The 15,596-nt window shown below is 39.5% G+C and overlaps 1 protein-coding gene across 3 annotated transcripts in view; it reads right to left on the reverse strand.

Moving 5' to 3' along the window:
* LOC134350545 (proteasome activator complex subunit 4-like) overlaps positions 1 to 15,596 on the reverse strand; it is a 149,056-nt gene that overhangs the window by 10,218 nt on the left and 123,242 nt on the right. For all 3 annotated transcript variants that reach the window (XM_063055875.1, XM_063055874.1, XM_063055876.1), the window contains 5 exons: positions 11,957 to 12,088; positions 11,090 to 11,298; positions 6,235 to 6,320; positions 5,437 to 5,565; positions 2,707 to 2,862 (listed from right to left, as the gene is read on the reverse strand). In XM_063055875.1, the coding sequence (XP_062911945.1) occupies positions 2,707 to 2,862; positions 5,437 to 5,565; positions 6,235 to 6,320; positions 11,090 to 11,298; positions 11,957 to 12,088 (712 nt within the window). The remainder of the gene's footprint in view (positions 1 to 2,706; positions 2,863 to 5,436; positions 5,566 to 6,234; positions 6,321 to 11,089; positions 11,299 to 11,956; positions 12,089 to 15,596) is intronic.

Raw genomic sequence — 15,596 nt, forward strand, 5'->3', positions numbered from 1 at the left:
GGCAAAAATAGGAAAACAGATTATTATCTGAATGGTGGCCGATTAGGAAAAGGGGAGGTGCAACGAGACCTGGGTGTCATTATACACCAGTCATTGAAAGTGGGCATGCAGGTACAGCAGGCGGTGAAAAAGGCGAACGGTATGCTGGCATTTATAGCGAGAGGATTCGAGTACAGGAGCAGGGAGGTACTACTGCAGTTGTACAAGGCCTTGGTGAGACCACACCTGGAGTATTGTGTGCAGTTTTGGTCCCCTAATCTGAGGAAAGACATCTTTGCCATAGAGGGAGTACAAAGAAGGTTCACCAGATTGATTCCTGGGATGGCAGGTCTTTCATATGAAGAAAGACTGGATGAACTGGGCTTGTACTCGTTGGAATTTAGAAGATTGAGGGGGGATCTGATTGAAACGTATAAGATCCTAAAGGGATTGGACAGGCTAGATGCGGGAAGATTGTTCCCGATGTTGGGGAGGTCCAGAACGAGGGGTCACAGTTTGAGGATAGAGGGGAAGCCTTTTAGGACCGAGATTAGGAAAAACTTCTTCACACAGAGAGTGGTAAATCTGTGGAATTCTCTGCCACAGGAAACAGTTGAGGCCAGTTCATTGGCTATATTTAAGAGGGAGTTAGATATGGCCCTTGTGGCTACGGGGGTCAGAGGGTATGGAGGGAAGGCTGGGTTCTGAGTTGGATGATCAGCCATGATCATAATAAATGGCGGTGCAGGCTCGAAGGGCCGAATGGCCTACTCCTGCACCTATTTTCTATGTTTCTATGTTTCTATTACTTCCTTTCAATATGCACAACAGTTTTAAGATTCGCCTGTTGCATATGCTTTGTCTGCAAGGCTCTGATCAGTTTCTCCACACTATTTGGAAGCCTTTGAATATTCCTACAATCTGGCATTTCCTTCAGTACCAGCAATTTAAGCATGTTAAATGTCAGATTTCGAACAAACTTCCAACAACAAATCTCATTTCTCTCATTTCATCAATAATCAATTCACTGCATCAAATTAAGTTGATGGGAAAATGTGGAATTGCTCACACAGTAAAATTCCTGACAGTAACAGCTAAATTAGTGGACAATATTGTTAATTCGAATCTATTAAAAATGTAGCTGGTGGCAAAGCAATTGCACTTAATGCTGATATATGAAAGCTGCGAAGAATCAGATATACAAAGAAAGAATTTGTGTAATTACATAGATGTATGCAATTGTTACAAATTCAAAACTCTCATTACAGTATAAAACTATAATCATAATTCTTCCAAATGTAATCCTTCTGCTATCTCCAAATTAATGGCCGGACTGCTTTTTATCTAAATTCTTCAGAAATTAATGTATTGGAGAGGAAGGTGAATTGTAGTTTCAAAACACATCAGTGATAGATTTCTAAAGTAATATTCAGATTTCTAGTGTGTTCTAAAGTTTCAGTTCATTGGACTTTGGCAATTTCATTCTTTATAAAACTCAGTGACTGCTTTGTGAACAAGAGCAACATTCAATTTTATGCAAACGATGAGCTGACAAATGGTTTTGAATGCTTGGCTCTGGTATTTGGTTGGGGGATGAATGCTTGACACTGTGAGAATTCTTCATTATTTAACATGTAGTAATGAAGACTGTGGATGAGAAGCTGTAATAGTGAGAAATCATATGAAGAAGTAAAGCCACTGGATCAGGATCTGGAAAGTTGTATCACACTATCCAATGCCCAATGTTGATCTTGATTTGTTATTGAATAAACAAGGGATGAGATAGGAAAAATTATTCATAAATCTTCCTGTATTAGCTTTATTCTAATTGAGCAACTAGGTTCTACCTTTAGCAGATGAATGCACAGCTATAACCTAAGTCTTCCCAACTTTCTTGGGAACAGCCATCAGTGGTATGAGATCAAGTCATGTATCAATTTACCAAAATGTTCAATTGCAGGGGCACATAAGCAACGCAAAAGTAAAGATTTAGAGGGATAATTGAACTAATGCAGGAAAAGGGAAGAAAGGAGCATGTGGGAGTGAGAGGAGAGGGGAGAAGAGAAGCAGAATTCAGTGTATCGAAAGAAGGGCAACGAGAAGGGTATAGTAAAGTATTACTTTTAAAATAGTACTTTTATTACATTCTTGCGATACTGTGCCTTCAAATCACACAATCAAAGTAATTTAATCTTCAATCGGTGTAAATAACAATCACACAATTCAAAAATGTACTCATTTATACTTTATCTAATGTCCCTTACTCTCAATTGTATTCCAACACTTTTCTATTCTATTCCAATCTGCTCATTCCTTTCCTTGGTTTAATTACCCATTTCTTCTCATTTTATTCAACCACACAGCCTTTGTACACCTTTCACCATACACCAAAACCATGAAGAGTAACAGGATTTTTTTTGCTGCCCCAGCTGGGACAGTGGCAATCTATCCCAGACAAGAGAAGGTGATTTTACACTAGGATAGTAAGAAAACCATTTATAAGAACAGAATTTACTGGTTGAAAGGTTAAAATTTCATTAAGAGACTAAAACTTCTCATCTGAACGTGAGGCTCAAGTAGTTCCAATTAATCAAAGCAGAGAGAACAACTTCAGCATATAAAATATTCACAATACGGTCTTTGCAAATTTTTTGAATTTAAGAAAACATGTTCATTGTGGCTTGGGTTGAGACCTACCATTGTACCTCTGCAGAGAGATTAGCTTACCTCTAATTGTTCATCTTCCAAAAGTTTTATGACAAGCCATCTTATATCTTGGACAGCCTGTTCATTGTCCAAAAATACAAAGAGATTGTAGAACACCATGGTCTGGAGGTAAGTCAAAACAGTGTATTTTGCATGCCAAGAACTGCTCTCTGATGTCTGTGCAGATAAAAATAGATCCAAAATGATTAACAAGAACATAGTAAGCAAAATGTAAGTGACTCCTTTATATTCAAAAGATGGGAGACGCCAGAGAGTAGTGGTGGATAACTGTTTGTCAGATTGGAGGCCGGTGACTAGTGGTGTGCCTCAGGGATCTGTACTGGGTCCAATGTTGTTTGTCAGATACATTAATGATCTGGATGATGGGATGGTAAATTGGATTAGTAAATATGCAGATGATACTAAGATAGGTGGAGTTGTGGATAATGAAGTAGGTTTTCAAAGCTTGCAGAGAGATTTCAGACAGTTAAAAGAGTGGGCTGAAAGATGGCAGATGGAGTTTAATGCTGATAAATGTGAGGTGCTACATTTTGGTAGGACTAATCAAAATAGGACATACATGGTAAATGGTAGGGCACTGAAGAATACAGTAGAACAGAGGGATCTAAGAATAATGGTGCATAGTTCCCCAAAGGTAAACTCTCATGTGGATAGGGTGGTGAAGAAAGCTTTTGGTATGCTGGCCTTTATAAATCAGAGCATTGAGTATAGGAGTTGGGATGTAATGTTGAAATGGTGCAAGAAATTGGTAAGGCCAAATTTGGAGTATTGTGTACAGTTCTGGTCACCGAATTATAGGAAAGATGCCAACAAAATAGAGAGAGTACAGAGAAGATTTACTAGAATGTTACCTGGGTTTCAACACCTAAGTTACAGAGAAAGGTTAAGGGGGGACTTGATAGAGGTATTTAAAATTATGAGGGGGATAGATAGAGTTGATGTGGATAGGCTTTTTTCATTGAGAGTGGGGGAGATTCAAACAAGAGGACATGAGTTGAGAGTTAAAGGGCAAAAGTTTAGGGGTAACATGAGGGGGAACTTCTTTACTCAGAGAGTGGTAGCTGTGTGGAACGAGCTTCCAGTAGAAGTGGTTGAGGTAGGTTCGATGTTGTCGTTTAAGGTTAAATTGGACAGCTATATGGACAGGAAAGGAATGGAGGGTTATGGGCTGAGTGCAGGTCGATGGGACTAGGTGAGAGTAAGAGTTCGGCACAGGCTGGAAGGGCCAAGATGGCCTGTTTCCATGCTGTAATTGTTATATGGTTATATGGGTGAAACCAGAGCACCCAGAGGAAACCCACACAGTCACGGGGAATACATACAAATTCCTTACAGGCAGCACTAAATAAATATTGCTTATTTATTTATAATTATATTTGACTTAGCACATGGCCAAAATATGTAGTTAAGGTTACAATGTAGCCTTTTACACCTCATCACCAACATATCCCTCTACCTTTAAAAATATTCAAAAACACTGTCCATGGTCCTACAAAGGAAAGTGTTCCCAAGACTATGCCCTGACAGCAAACAACACTACTTCAACTCTCTCTTAAATTGCTAATCCCTTTTCTCCAAGTTGTATAGCCTGCCAGAGGAGGAATTGTCTTCTCTACATCCATTCGAGACCACTTGGGATCTTATTGTTTCAGTCAAATCCACTCTTCCTCTTATGAACTCTAACAGGCACAGGTGTAACCTGTATAAATTGTCCTCACAAGATAATTGACCCAAATCCAGTAAAACATCTCTGAACTGCTTCCAATGCATTAACATCTTTCCTTACATGAGGAGCACAATACTATGCACAGTACTCAAGATGCAAATTGGCATTAATTTGGAAAAATGATTTTATGTACAAGGTTTGTAGAAACAATTTTCAGCTGTATTACATTTTAGTAAGTTACCTTTCCTAAATGATTTGCTAAATTAAAAAAAAATGAAACAGAGTGACTGGGTTAATTAATCGGAGACTGTTTAGTGCTAAAAGCTAAAAAGTATCAGGCTGAGTTCATACCTCATTACCAATTACATTCAAAGCAGAAACTCAATTCTCAGGTTTCATGCAACTACAGTATTTTATATTTTGTTTTCTAAATTTTAATCCAGTGAAGTCAAGGGTTCAAAGGAGGTTCATGAAAATGATTCCAGGATTGAGTGGCTTGTCATATGAAGAGCATCTGATGGCTCTGGGCCTGTATTCACTAGAATTCAGAAGAATGGCCGGGGGGGGGGGGGTAACTTCATTGAATCCTATTGAATGATGAAAGGCCTTGATAGAGTGGATATGGAGAGGATGTTTCCTATGGTGGGAGAGTCAAAGACTCAGAGCCTCAGAATAGAGGGAGCTATTTTAGATTGGCAATTAGGAGGAATTTCTTTTGTCAGAGAGTGGTGAATCTGTAGAATTCTTTGGCACAGGCAGCTGTGGAGGCCTAGTCTTTATGTGCCTTTAAATCAGAGGATGATAGATTCTTGATTGGTCAGGGAATGAAGGGATAAGGGGAGAAGGCAGGAGAGTGGGGCTGAGAGGAAAATTGGATTAGTCATGATGAAATGGTGGAGCAGACTCGATTGACCAAATGGCCAAATTCTGTTCCTATATCTTATAGTCTGATGGTCTAGGTCTTGCAAGCAGCCATCTTTACTGATGCATGTTGTACTTCCAGAGGCACTTCTAAAATTAAACTCCTAAAATAAAGAGTCAGCATATCAAAATATACCATTTACCTGTTTCATAATATCTAGTACCATAGCAACTTGCTGGGGATACAGCAATCCCTGAGACATGAGCGATAAACACATCTTAGCATCTCTTTTGAGTTCATCATAGCTCTCGTCATTTTCCACTGGAGCAATCTAAATTTAAAAAGCAATAAAAAGTAACTTAGAGTGTCAGTACAACGTTTGCAACACAGATTCAATGCATCAATAGGACAAATTTGTTGGCCAAGAAAAATGGTATCAATTACCATCTATAAGAACAGATATAAAATTTCTTCCGATGTATAGGAATTTTAATATTCAAATGACTCAGAGGAAAATTACCTTGAGTTAATGTTTTTAAATTCATTAATTTAGGAACCTAATTTTATAACTTGAGAAAAATTAATCTGCTAATCTTTTTTACTTCACCCATTTAACAATGAGAAAAACATCTAGCATCAAAACAGAAACTCAAACATTAAGAGGCATGAGACAATGATTCCTCACTGCAGTAAGTTGCTATGCCAAAATTTGAACCACTCTCAACCAAACTTTTACACCTAGTTTTTTTGAATCTCTTTCTATATTAGTACAATGTACAATGAGAAGAGTCATTACAGATCAATAAATTGTTGAAACACCTCCTCTGGGCTGCATATGGGAAGCTAAGACAATGATGAAGGCAAATAAACTACTTTTCAATAGCAGACACACAAAACAAATTATATTTCAAAAGAGGACAAATCATATTTTAAGAAACAGCAAACAAATACATGTGTTTTCTAACAACATCTAGGAAGTGATTTAAATATTACAACATACCTTGAACAACAGCGGCATAAGATGGAGCTGTTCTGCAATTGCTGTAGAAAATGACCTTCCTGCACTTGCCATTAACCATTTCAAAACTGCACAGCAAAACAAAACATGCCACAAGTTAAGATGCCAATACTTTTAATGATAAGTTTAGTTCTTTCCATAATAGAAGATGAAAGCCCCAAAATTCCATTTCAATGTGCAGCCATTAAGGTTAAACACAAGTTGTCCTGCTCTGTGGTACTGCATTAGAAACAGAATGAGACAAACAACAAATAACTACTGGTATAACTATGAAGGTAGAAATGTAAGAAGTATTGTAAAGCTTTCAAAGGTCAAAGAAAAATATCAGATATCCCATGTAAACTATTGTGCCAATGACTTGCGGTGTTTTTTTTAAACCATTTGCTAGGCATTAATGTGTCAATTTATTATAACAAAGTAAATGTATTGAAACAAAACATCCAATGATAAATCCAAGTAAAAGTTCTATACTTTTTACTGAAACTGCAAATGTCTGACAAAACAAAAGGCATCTTGATTTTGAACAACTTGAAATTTACATAGAGGTTATGAGAACACAAAAATTATCTCAGAGAAATCAAGCATAAAACATGAAAAAGCTTTGCACAACAATTTCAACAGTGGGTGGATGAGCTGAGGCAAGGCACAGGTTATAATGCTGTGGAAATGGCCAAGCATCATAATTCATTGACAGGAAGCAGTTTCAAAGAATGCATAGTATTACAAAGCCAGGTTCCTCTTAAACAAATAGGCATGTGAAGGGATAGAGTCAGTGCTACTCTAGCAGAGTTTTTGCTAGGGATGTAGAAAAATAGCTTTAAAGTTTTGTAAAAAAATTCAAGTATTTTAAATTCATATCTTGCAATTTTAGTTAGAGGAGGGTGTTGAGCCAAAAACAAAACAAGCTGAGAAACAGTTAAACTACAGTGAGGAAACAGTAAGGATTAAAAAGGACATGGTATATTGTAAAGATGATGGGGCAAGACAACAATTTTTTTAAACTGTAAGCAGGGCCTTGGGATATGGAAAAGCAGCAAAAATATACATGCAAATAAATCCAAAGGGAAGATATTAAGTTCGAGATTGCTTAATGGTATTTCTGTAAACCAGTGTAAAGAAGAAAATAATTGTTACTCCAGATGCAATGCAGCACAAAAACAGATACAAAATATAATGAACACAATAATAAATATTAGATTAGATTCAACTTTATTGTCATTGTGCCGAGTAGATACAAAGCCAATGAAATGCAGTTAGCATCTGACCAGAAATGCAAAGAATAGTGTTATTTACAACATAACTGCGAATAAAAAGTGCTACCGCACACAAATATTAAAGTACTGAGACAGTACAACATGGGTGCAATACTGCTTAGTGCTGTGATGTGAGGTTCAGCAGGGTCACAGTCTCAGGGAAGAAGCTCTTACTGTGCCTGCTGGTGCGGGAGCGGAGGCTCCTGTAGCGCCTACCGGATGAGAGGAGAGTAAAAAGTCCATGGTTAGGGTGAGATGTATCCTTGATTATGTTTTTCACCCTGCCCAGGCAGCGTTTATGGTAGATGTTCTCAATGGTAGGTAACTGGGTGCCGATAATCTGCTGGGCTGTTTTCACCATACGCTGGAGTGCTTTGCGGTCCGATACGGGACAACTGCCATATCACACTGAGATGCAGTTGGTGAGTATGCTCTCAATGGTACAGCAGTAAAAGTTCGTCAGTATCCTGGGACAGAGGTGAGCTTTCTTGATGCTCTGCAGGAAATAAAGGTGCTGTTGCGCCTTTTTGATCAGGATGGAGGAGTTCAGGGACCAGGTGAGATCCTCGGAAATGTGGACACCAAGGAATTTGAAGCTTGATACATGCTCCACTACAGCTCCGTTGATGTAGATGGGGACACGAGTGTGGGTCCTAGCATGCCTGAAGTCCACAATGATCTCCTTGGTCTTCTGGATGCTAAGGGCAAGATTATTGTCGGCACACCAAGTCGTCCCTGTAGGCCGTCTCACCATCCCCTGATCAGGCCAAGCACCGTGGTGTCGTCTGCAAACTTGATTATGGAGTTAGAACCATGTACAGGAATGCAGTCATAGGTGAAAAGGGAGTACAGAAGAGGGCTCAGCACACAGCTTTGAGGCACGCCAGTGTTCAGGGTGAGAGTGGAGGAGGAGAGGTTGTCTAACTTAACTGATTGGGGTCTGTTAGTCAGAAAGTCCGAGGTCCAGTTGCGGAGGGATGAGCTGATACCAAGCTGGCGAAGTTTGGCAATCAGTTTGGAGGGAATCACAGTATTGAATGCCAAACTAAAGTCAATGAAAAGCATTCTGAGGTAAGAGTTGGGGCTGTCCAGGTGGGCCAGGGCAGAGTGAAATGCCGTGGAGATGTTGTCCTTTGTTTACCTGTTGGTGCGACAGGCAAATTGATGGGAGTCCAGGGTAGTGGGCAGACAGGATTTCAGATGTGATAGAACTAGTCCCTCAAAGCACTTTGCAATGATGGGGGTGAGTGCAACTGGACGGAGGTCATTCAGGCCTGTGGCAGTGGAATGCTTCGGCACTGGCACAATGGTGGCGATCTTGAAGCTTGTGGGGACAACTGCCGGGGCCAGGGACAGATTAAAAATGTCTGTGAAGACCCCGGCCAACTGCCCTGCACAGACTCTGAGCACAGGTACTCCATCTGGACCAGCTGCCTTCCGTACATTCACCCTGCTCAGGGTGGCGCAAACATCGGAGGTGGAAAGTGAGCGAGGTAGTTCACCAGGTGGGAGATCCGCTTTGAGGGTGACCTCCTTGTTCTCTCGGTCAAAACGAGCGTAGAAGTAATTGAGCTCATCAGGGAGGCAAGCAGAGCTGGAAGCGGGCACAGTACCAGGTGGTTTGAAGTCTGTAATGACCTGTATGCCATGCCACATGTGCTGGGGGTCCGAGGAGTTGAAATGCTCCTCGATTCTCTGTTTGTATATGTGTTTAGCCTGAGAGATTCCCCTCCTCAGGTTGGCCCTGGCTGAGCTGTAGGTCTCCCGGTCTCCAGACCTGAAGGCTGAATCTCTGGCTTTGAGCTGGAGGTGAACTTCTCTGTTCATCCAAGGTTTCTGACTGGGGAAAACTTTTATTTGTTTTTGTGATGTCACTGTACAGGACTATGCAAAAGTCTCAGGTACCTTAGCTATATATATATGTGTGCCTGCTCTATATAAGGTGACAGACTGAAAATAATAAAAGTAGTGGTGGAATTAGTGGGTAGAGTATTGATCAGCCTTACTGCTCGAGGAAAGTAACTGTTCTTGAGTCTGGTAGTCCTGGCATGGATACTATGGAAGTGGGAACAGGCTGGGCAAGATCATTCATGATCTTACTGGCCCTTTACCAGTATCTTTCTGTATATAGGTCCATCTTGGCAGGTAGGCTAGTGCCAGTGATGGGTTAGGTAGGTTTGACTATCCATTACAGAGAAGTTACATGGGCCAATGAAAGAGACGTACTTTTAGCAGGGAAGGAATTAAAGAAATATGAACTGATACTGGTGGTTCTATAGTCAGCAACACAACTATTCAGACTGTAAGACATAGGAGCAGAATTAAGCCATTCAGCCCAGTCTGCTCCACCATTCCATCATAGCTGATTTATTATCCCTTTCAACCCCATTGTCCTGCCTTCTCCCCATAAATTTTGACACCCTTACTAATCAAGAACCTATCAAACTCCAGTTTAAATAGATCCAATGACTTGGTCTCCACAGGCATCTGTGGCATAGAATTTCAGATTCACCACACTCTGACTAAAGAAATTCTTCCTCATCTCTGTTCTTGTATTCTGTGGTTGTGCCCTCTGGTCCTAGACTCAACCACTACTGGAAACAACCTCTCCACTTCCTTTCTATCTAGACCTTTCAATATTCAATAGATTTCAATAAAATCCCCTCCCCATTCTTCTAAGCTCCAGCAAGTACAGACCCAGGGCCATCAAACTCTGCATAGGGGTTCCCAATTTAGGGTTCACTACCTCTCAGTTAATGGTAGGGGTCCATGGCATATAAAAAGGTTGGGAACCTCTGCTTGAGAACCAGACAAATCTTGACTGGATGGTGAACCAGTTATTGCATCCTTATAATTTAATTCAGTCACCGCATTATGCTAGCTGCTCCAGGAATCACCTAAAAAAACTAGAAGAATTTAGCAGAGGCCCTAATGTGCACATAATTTGGGATTGGCTGTCACCCTAATAGATTCAGCTATAAATTACATGTAGGATTGTTGAATTCATGTCCTGTAATGCCAAGTTCATTTTCTGACCATCAACATCAAACATCGTTTAGTGTAAAACTACTGAGACAATTAAAAAAGGAACTAATAAACAACTTCTTGATTGCCTCAGATGAGGGAAACTCTTCAGCAAAGGCAAATATCCAAGTCTCATCCCCTAGATTCTAGAATCAGCCTGTTGAACTTTGAATGAATTTACTCAATTATCTTCCAGGTAGATTTCAATGGATGCAAGCTTCACCTTAACAAATATCTAATCAGCCAATTACATGGCAGCAAGTCAATGCATAAATGCATCCAGACATGGTCAAATAACAGTGGCATGCAGAAGGGCATCTTTGAACGCACAAAAAGTCAAACTTTTATTAGGTACACTACTATACCTAATAAAGTGGTCTCTAAGTGAATGGAGATGAGGTCCCTATTACCAACTCAATTGCCAATTTACCATGACTTGAGAAAGGACAGGCCAGGCTTATCACTCTCCCTCTCAGTAGTTAAGGATTACAGCTTTATTTCATAGTGCATACCATTCATGAAAAAATTAATATTACCAGCACAAGATATTGAATGTTCACCTGTTTTCAGAAGCTTAATAGCTTGGGTTCTTTCATCTTGTTCCCCAATACCATTGTCCTCAACAACATGATTTTGTATCTCTTCGTCAATTTCCATAAGAGGTTTAAGTTTGCCCATGATATAGCTGGTAAATTCAGAGACACGTGGTGACAATGTTGGATTTGAATTAGGTAGAGTGACGTCTATCATGAATAAATATGTCAGAACACTGCAGAAAGAAAGTATTTGAAAAGTAAAATTAATGATGGAGTAGTCCATTATTAGTTTATCTATTATTACACATTTTATTGAGATTTAATTAAAGAATTTTAGAATGCCTTCTAGGAACACAAATACTGGATTCATCATTCCACTTTTAAAATCTGTGTTTATCTTTGTGAATGGTTAAAAAATACAATCATGCATGTAACTAGTTTAATTAAGTTAAATGGCTTGACATTAAACGTTTGTTTTGGAGTGTGTTACTGCCATTGGATGTAGTTTTACAAAAGATGTACAGCGGTGAACAAATTAATCAGTGGTCCCGGTAGTTACAACTATTTAATGGGTTTGATAAAGTCTGAAATCAGTGGATTAGGATGAGCACAGGATCACATTCAATTTACGATGTTCCTCACACATAAACAGGCAAAAACAGGCCGAAAATACTCAAGAAGGCACGAGAAAAGGAAAAAAAATATAATAGGAGATAGAGACAAAAGGAGGGAGTTTTAAAAACAAAAAGAGAAAGATACAGCTGAATAAGGAGGTATTTTTCAAACTTGTATAATATTCCAATATAGATTTAAAATAATTTAATTCAAAGTCACAACTTTGTATAATAGGATACTGTAACATTTTTAAAACTCCTATTTAAAAGCACTCACCTTCCTATCCTTTCTCGCACATTTTTATAGACCTGTGTGAGTTTAGGCTCAAGGTATTCAAGGAGTCTATGCATCAATTCAGGTACTCTCCACTCTTGTTGAGCCAAACCACCCTGCAAAACGTATAGTCGGCTAGCAATAGAAGACAAAGAGTGTAAGCTGATAAACTTTCATTTCTTTGTATATCAAGACAAAAGAACATTTATTTTAATTTTGATTACCTTTAACAGGCATATTCTCCCTCACATACTTATGACTGCTTTTCATGAATAAATACTGTTTATCTGGAGTCTTTAATAAAGGCAGTGGATGCAAATCTCTGGTGACAGTGAAATGAGGAGGGAAGGGAAACGCTGGGACTCTGTGCCTAAAAGTGCTGGTCATCAAGGTTTACCATTAGAACAATACCTGCACTGCTCAGATTTGATTGCATAAATTATAAAGGCTCAAGGGTTGAATCCCCTTGTATTTGACCACCCAATGAAATTCCCTGAACTTTGTGTTCATCTTCGACTGGAGTCTGCATGTGTCTGTAGACTCTAAGCTTGTTTACCAAAATTAAAATCAAGGTCACGTTGCTATTTATGTGCCTGACTCCATTCTGGTTTCATGCAGGAGATGTCAATTGGGAAAGTTACAAGAGAACACCCAGCATAGGATCAGTGGGGCAATTGCAGCTCCGAGGAATTGATCCTGACCTTAAGTAGAATCTGTGACAGTGTTGGTTTTCTCCAGGTTCAAAGTTCAAAGCAAATTTATCAAAGTACATATATGTCATCATATACAACCCTGGGATTCATTTTCTGGCAGGCATACACAGTAAATGCAAGAAACACAAAAGAATCAATGGAAGACTGCACCTAACAGGATGGACACACAACAAATATGCAAAAAACAACAAACTGAAAATATAAGGAAAAAAGAAAATAAATCAATAATAAATAAATAGAGAATATGAGATGAAGAGTCCAATGATAACACTGAGGATTTAAAGTTGCTGAACCTCTCCACCCCTGATTCTCCCGATAAGGACTGGCTCATAAGACTTCTGGTTTCCTCCCCCCATATGCTGATTCGTCACCACTATTGATTTAGCCTGACAGTGGTGTCGTCAGCAAACTTAAGTATGCCACTGGAGCTGTGCTTAGCCTCAGTGCAGTGGCTAAGCACACAGCCTATGGTGCACCTGTGCTGATGATGCTTGTGGAGGAGATGTTTTTACCAATCCGAACTGACTGAGGATTTCAAGTGAGGAAACTGAGTATCCAATTGCACAAGGAGGTATTGAAGTCTAGGTCTTGAAGCTTATTGATTAGATTTGAGGGGGTGATAGATTTGGATGCCAAGCTGTAGTCAATGAAGAGCATCCTGATGTATGCATCTTCCCTGTCTGGATGTTCCAGGGTTGAGTGAAGAGCCAATGAAATGGTATCTGCTGCAGACCTGTTGTGACAGTAGGCAAATTAGAATGGATCCAAGTTGCTTCTCAGGGAGCAATTAATATGTTTCATCAGTTTTCAAAGCACTTTATCACAGTGGATGTAAGTGCTACTGGAAGGTTCCTCCATGTATTGATAGTCAAAACAAGCATTGAAGGCATTGAGCTCATCTGAGAGTGAAGCCATGCTGTCACCTATGTCGCTTGGTTTCACTTTGTAAGTAGTAATGGCATTCAAGCCCTGTCACAGCTGTCAACTTCGGTGATTCAAGTTTGGTCCAGTATTGCCAATTTGCATTGCTAGATGGCTTTCCCAAGATCAAACCTGACCTCTTGCATCTTACAAGGTCACCAGACCTGAATATCATTGATCTTGCCCTCAACAGATCCCTGATGCCATGGCTCATCCAGAGTTTTTGGTTGGTGAAGACGCTGAATGATTTTGGGAGGACACACTCATCCACGACTGCTTTTATAAAGTCTATGACAACCATCGTGTATTCATCCAGATTCTCTGATGAGTCTTTGAACATCTCTGTTGTCCTCATCTCTGAAGCCTGACACTTTAGCCTCTGCCTGTATACAGGTAACAGGAGGACAGCCAAGTAATCAGATTTCCTGAAAAGTGATCTAGGCATAGAACAGTAGTCATTCCTAATCATTGTATAGCAGTGTTCGAGTGTGTTGGGATTCCTGATGCCGCAGGTTATATGTTGACGATAACCGGACAGATAATTCTTCAAATAAGCCTGATAGAAGTCTCCAGCTATGATCTGAAAGGCAATTGGGGCATGCTGTTTCTTGCTTGCTCAGGGCAGCACTCAATACCTCCAATGCCTGATTAATGCCCAGTTTTGTCCATTATTTAATGACATACTCTGAAGATAATTAACTACTGTAAATTGCCCAAAGTGTATGCCAATGGTAAAAAGAACCAAAGGGGAGTTGGTGGATATGTATGAGAGTTGTAGGGATATAGGGAAATGAGATTGAAGGTTTGAGACTGATAAGATTGGTCTGCTGGGAAAGGGTTCGAACCCAACAGATTGAATAGCTCCTTCTTGTCTTTATATGGTTTGGCAGATATCTTATTCATCCAACTCTGCTCAACAACTTCAAGATATAGAAAGGACAATTAAACAAAACAACTGCAGTGATTTGATCATTGACCTCTCCACTCCTAATTCTCTATTACACCAAGGATGCAGAACTAAAAGGCAGAGGCTTGTGCAAATTAAATTGTTTTCAAATAACTAGAATCACAAAGGAAGATGCATCTAATAGCATCCAGATTTTAAGTTCATAATTCAAAGATAAGCGACATTCTGAATACAACTTTAGCCACGGGCTTAACTTGTGTCTGTTATATCCACATCTCAAATTAAACAGAATTACATGGAAAGAAGCTAAATGAAGCTTGCTTTCTATATGTTTGCAACAATTTCTCTAACTACCTGAATATAAGAAAACAGCACATAAGAAATCCAGGAAGATAAGCCAAACAAAAGATATTGCAAAAATTACATAAAAATCTCAAACAAACCGCATGACAACTACATTTCTTTTGCACATGAAAGTGTACTGGAGGTTGATAACAAATAGCAAACTATCAATCAATTTAAAACATACTCTTATTTCTTTCCAATTTTATTATTCAAATTACAAATTAAGATAAGAAACCATAGTATTTTCAAACTTAAGTCTTAAAAATTATCCAGCTTTTATACAAGAGATAATTTCAATCATTATTAAAAATCTGTGAAGAGAAATAGATGCACTACATTGTGCACATAGTGGACTGTCACAATAATAGTCTAAAATCCAGTTTACAGTTCACAGTAAATCAGTAATTTGCTTGCAACTGCAAACAGTTTTTCTCCCTCTGTCCCTGTCACTATACCACTTGCCCATCCTCTGGGCTTCTCCCCCCTTCCCCTTTTCTTTCTCCCTAGACCTCCTGTCCCATGATCCTCTCATATCCCTTTTGCCAATCAACTGTCCAGCTCTTGGCTCCATCCCTCCCACTCCTGTCTTCTCCTATCATTTCAGATCTCCCCCTCCCACTTTCAAATCTCTTACTAGCTCTTCTTTCAGTTAGTCCTGACAAAGGGTCTCGGCCCGAAACGTCGACTGTATCTCTTCCTAGATATGCTGCCTGGCCTGCTGCGTTCACCAGCAACTTTTATGTGTGTAGCTCATTCT

This window comes from Mobula hypostoma, chromosome 8, assembly GCF_963921235.1.
Source record: "Mobula hypostoma chromosome 8, sMobHyp1.1, whole genome shotgun sequence".
Taxonomy (NCBI): domain Eukaryota; kingdom Metazoa; phylum Chordata; class Chondrichthyes; order Myliobatiformes; family Myliobatidae; genus Mobula; species Mobula hypostoma.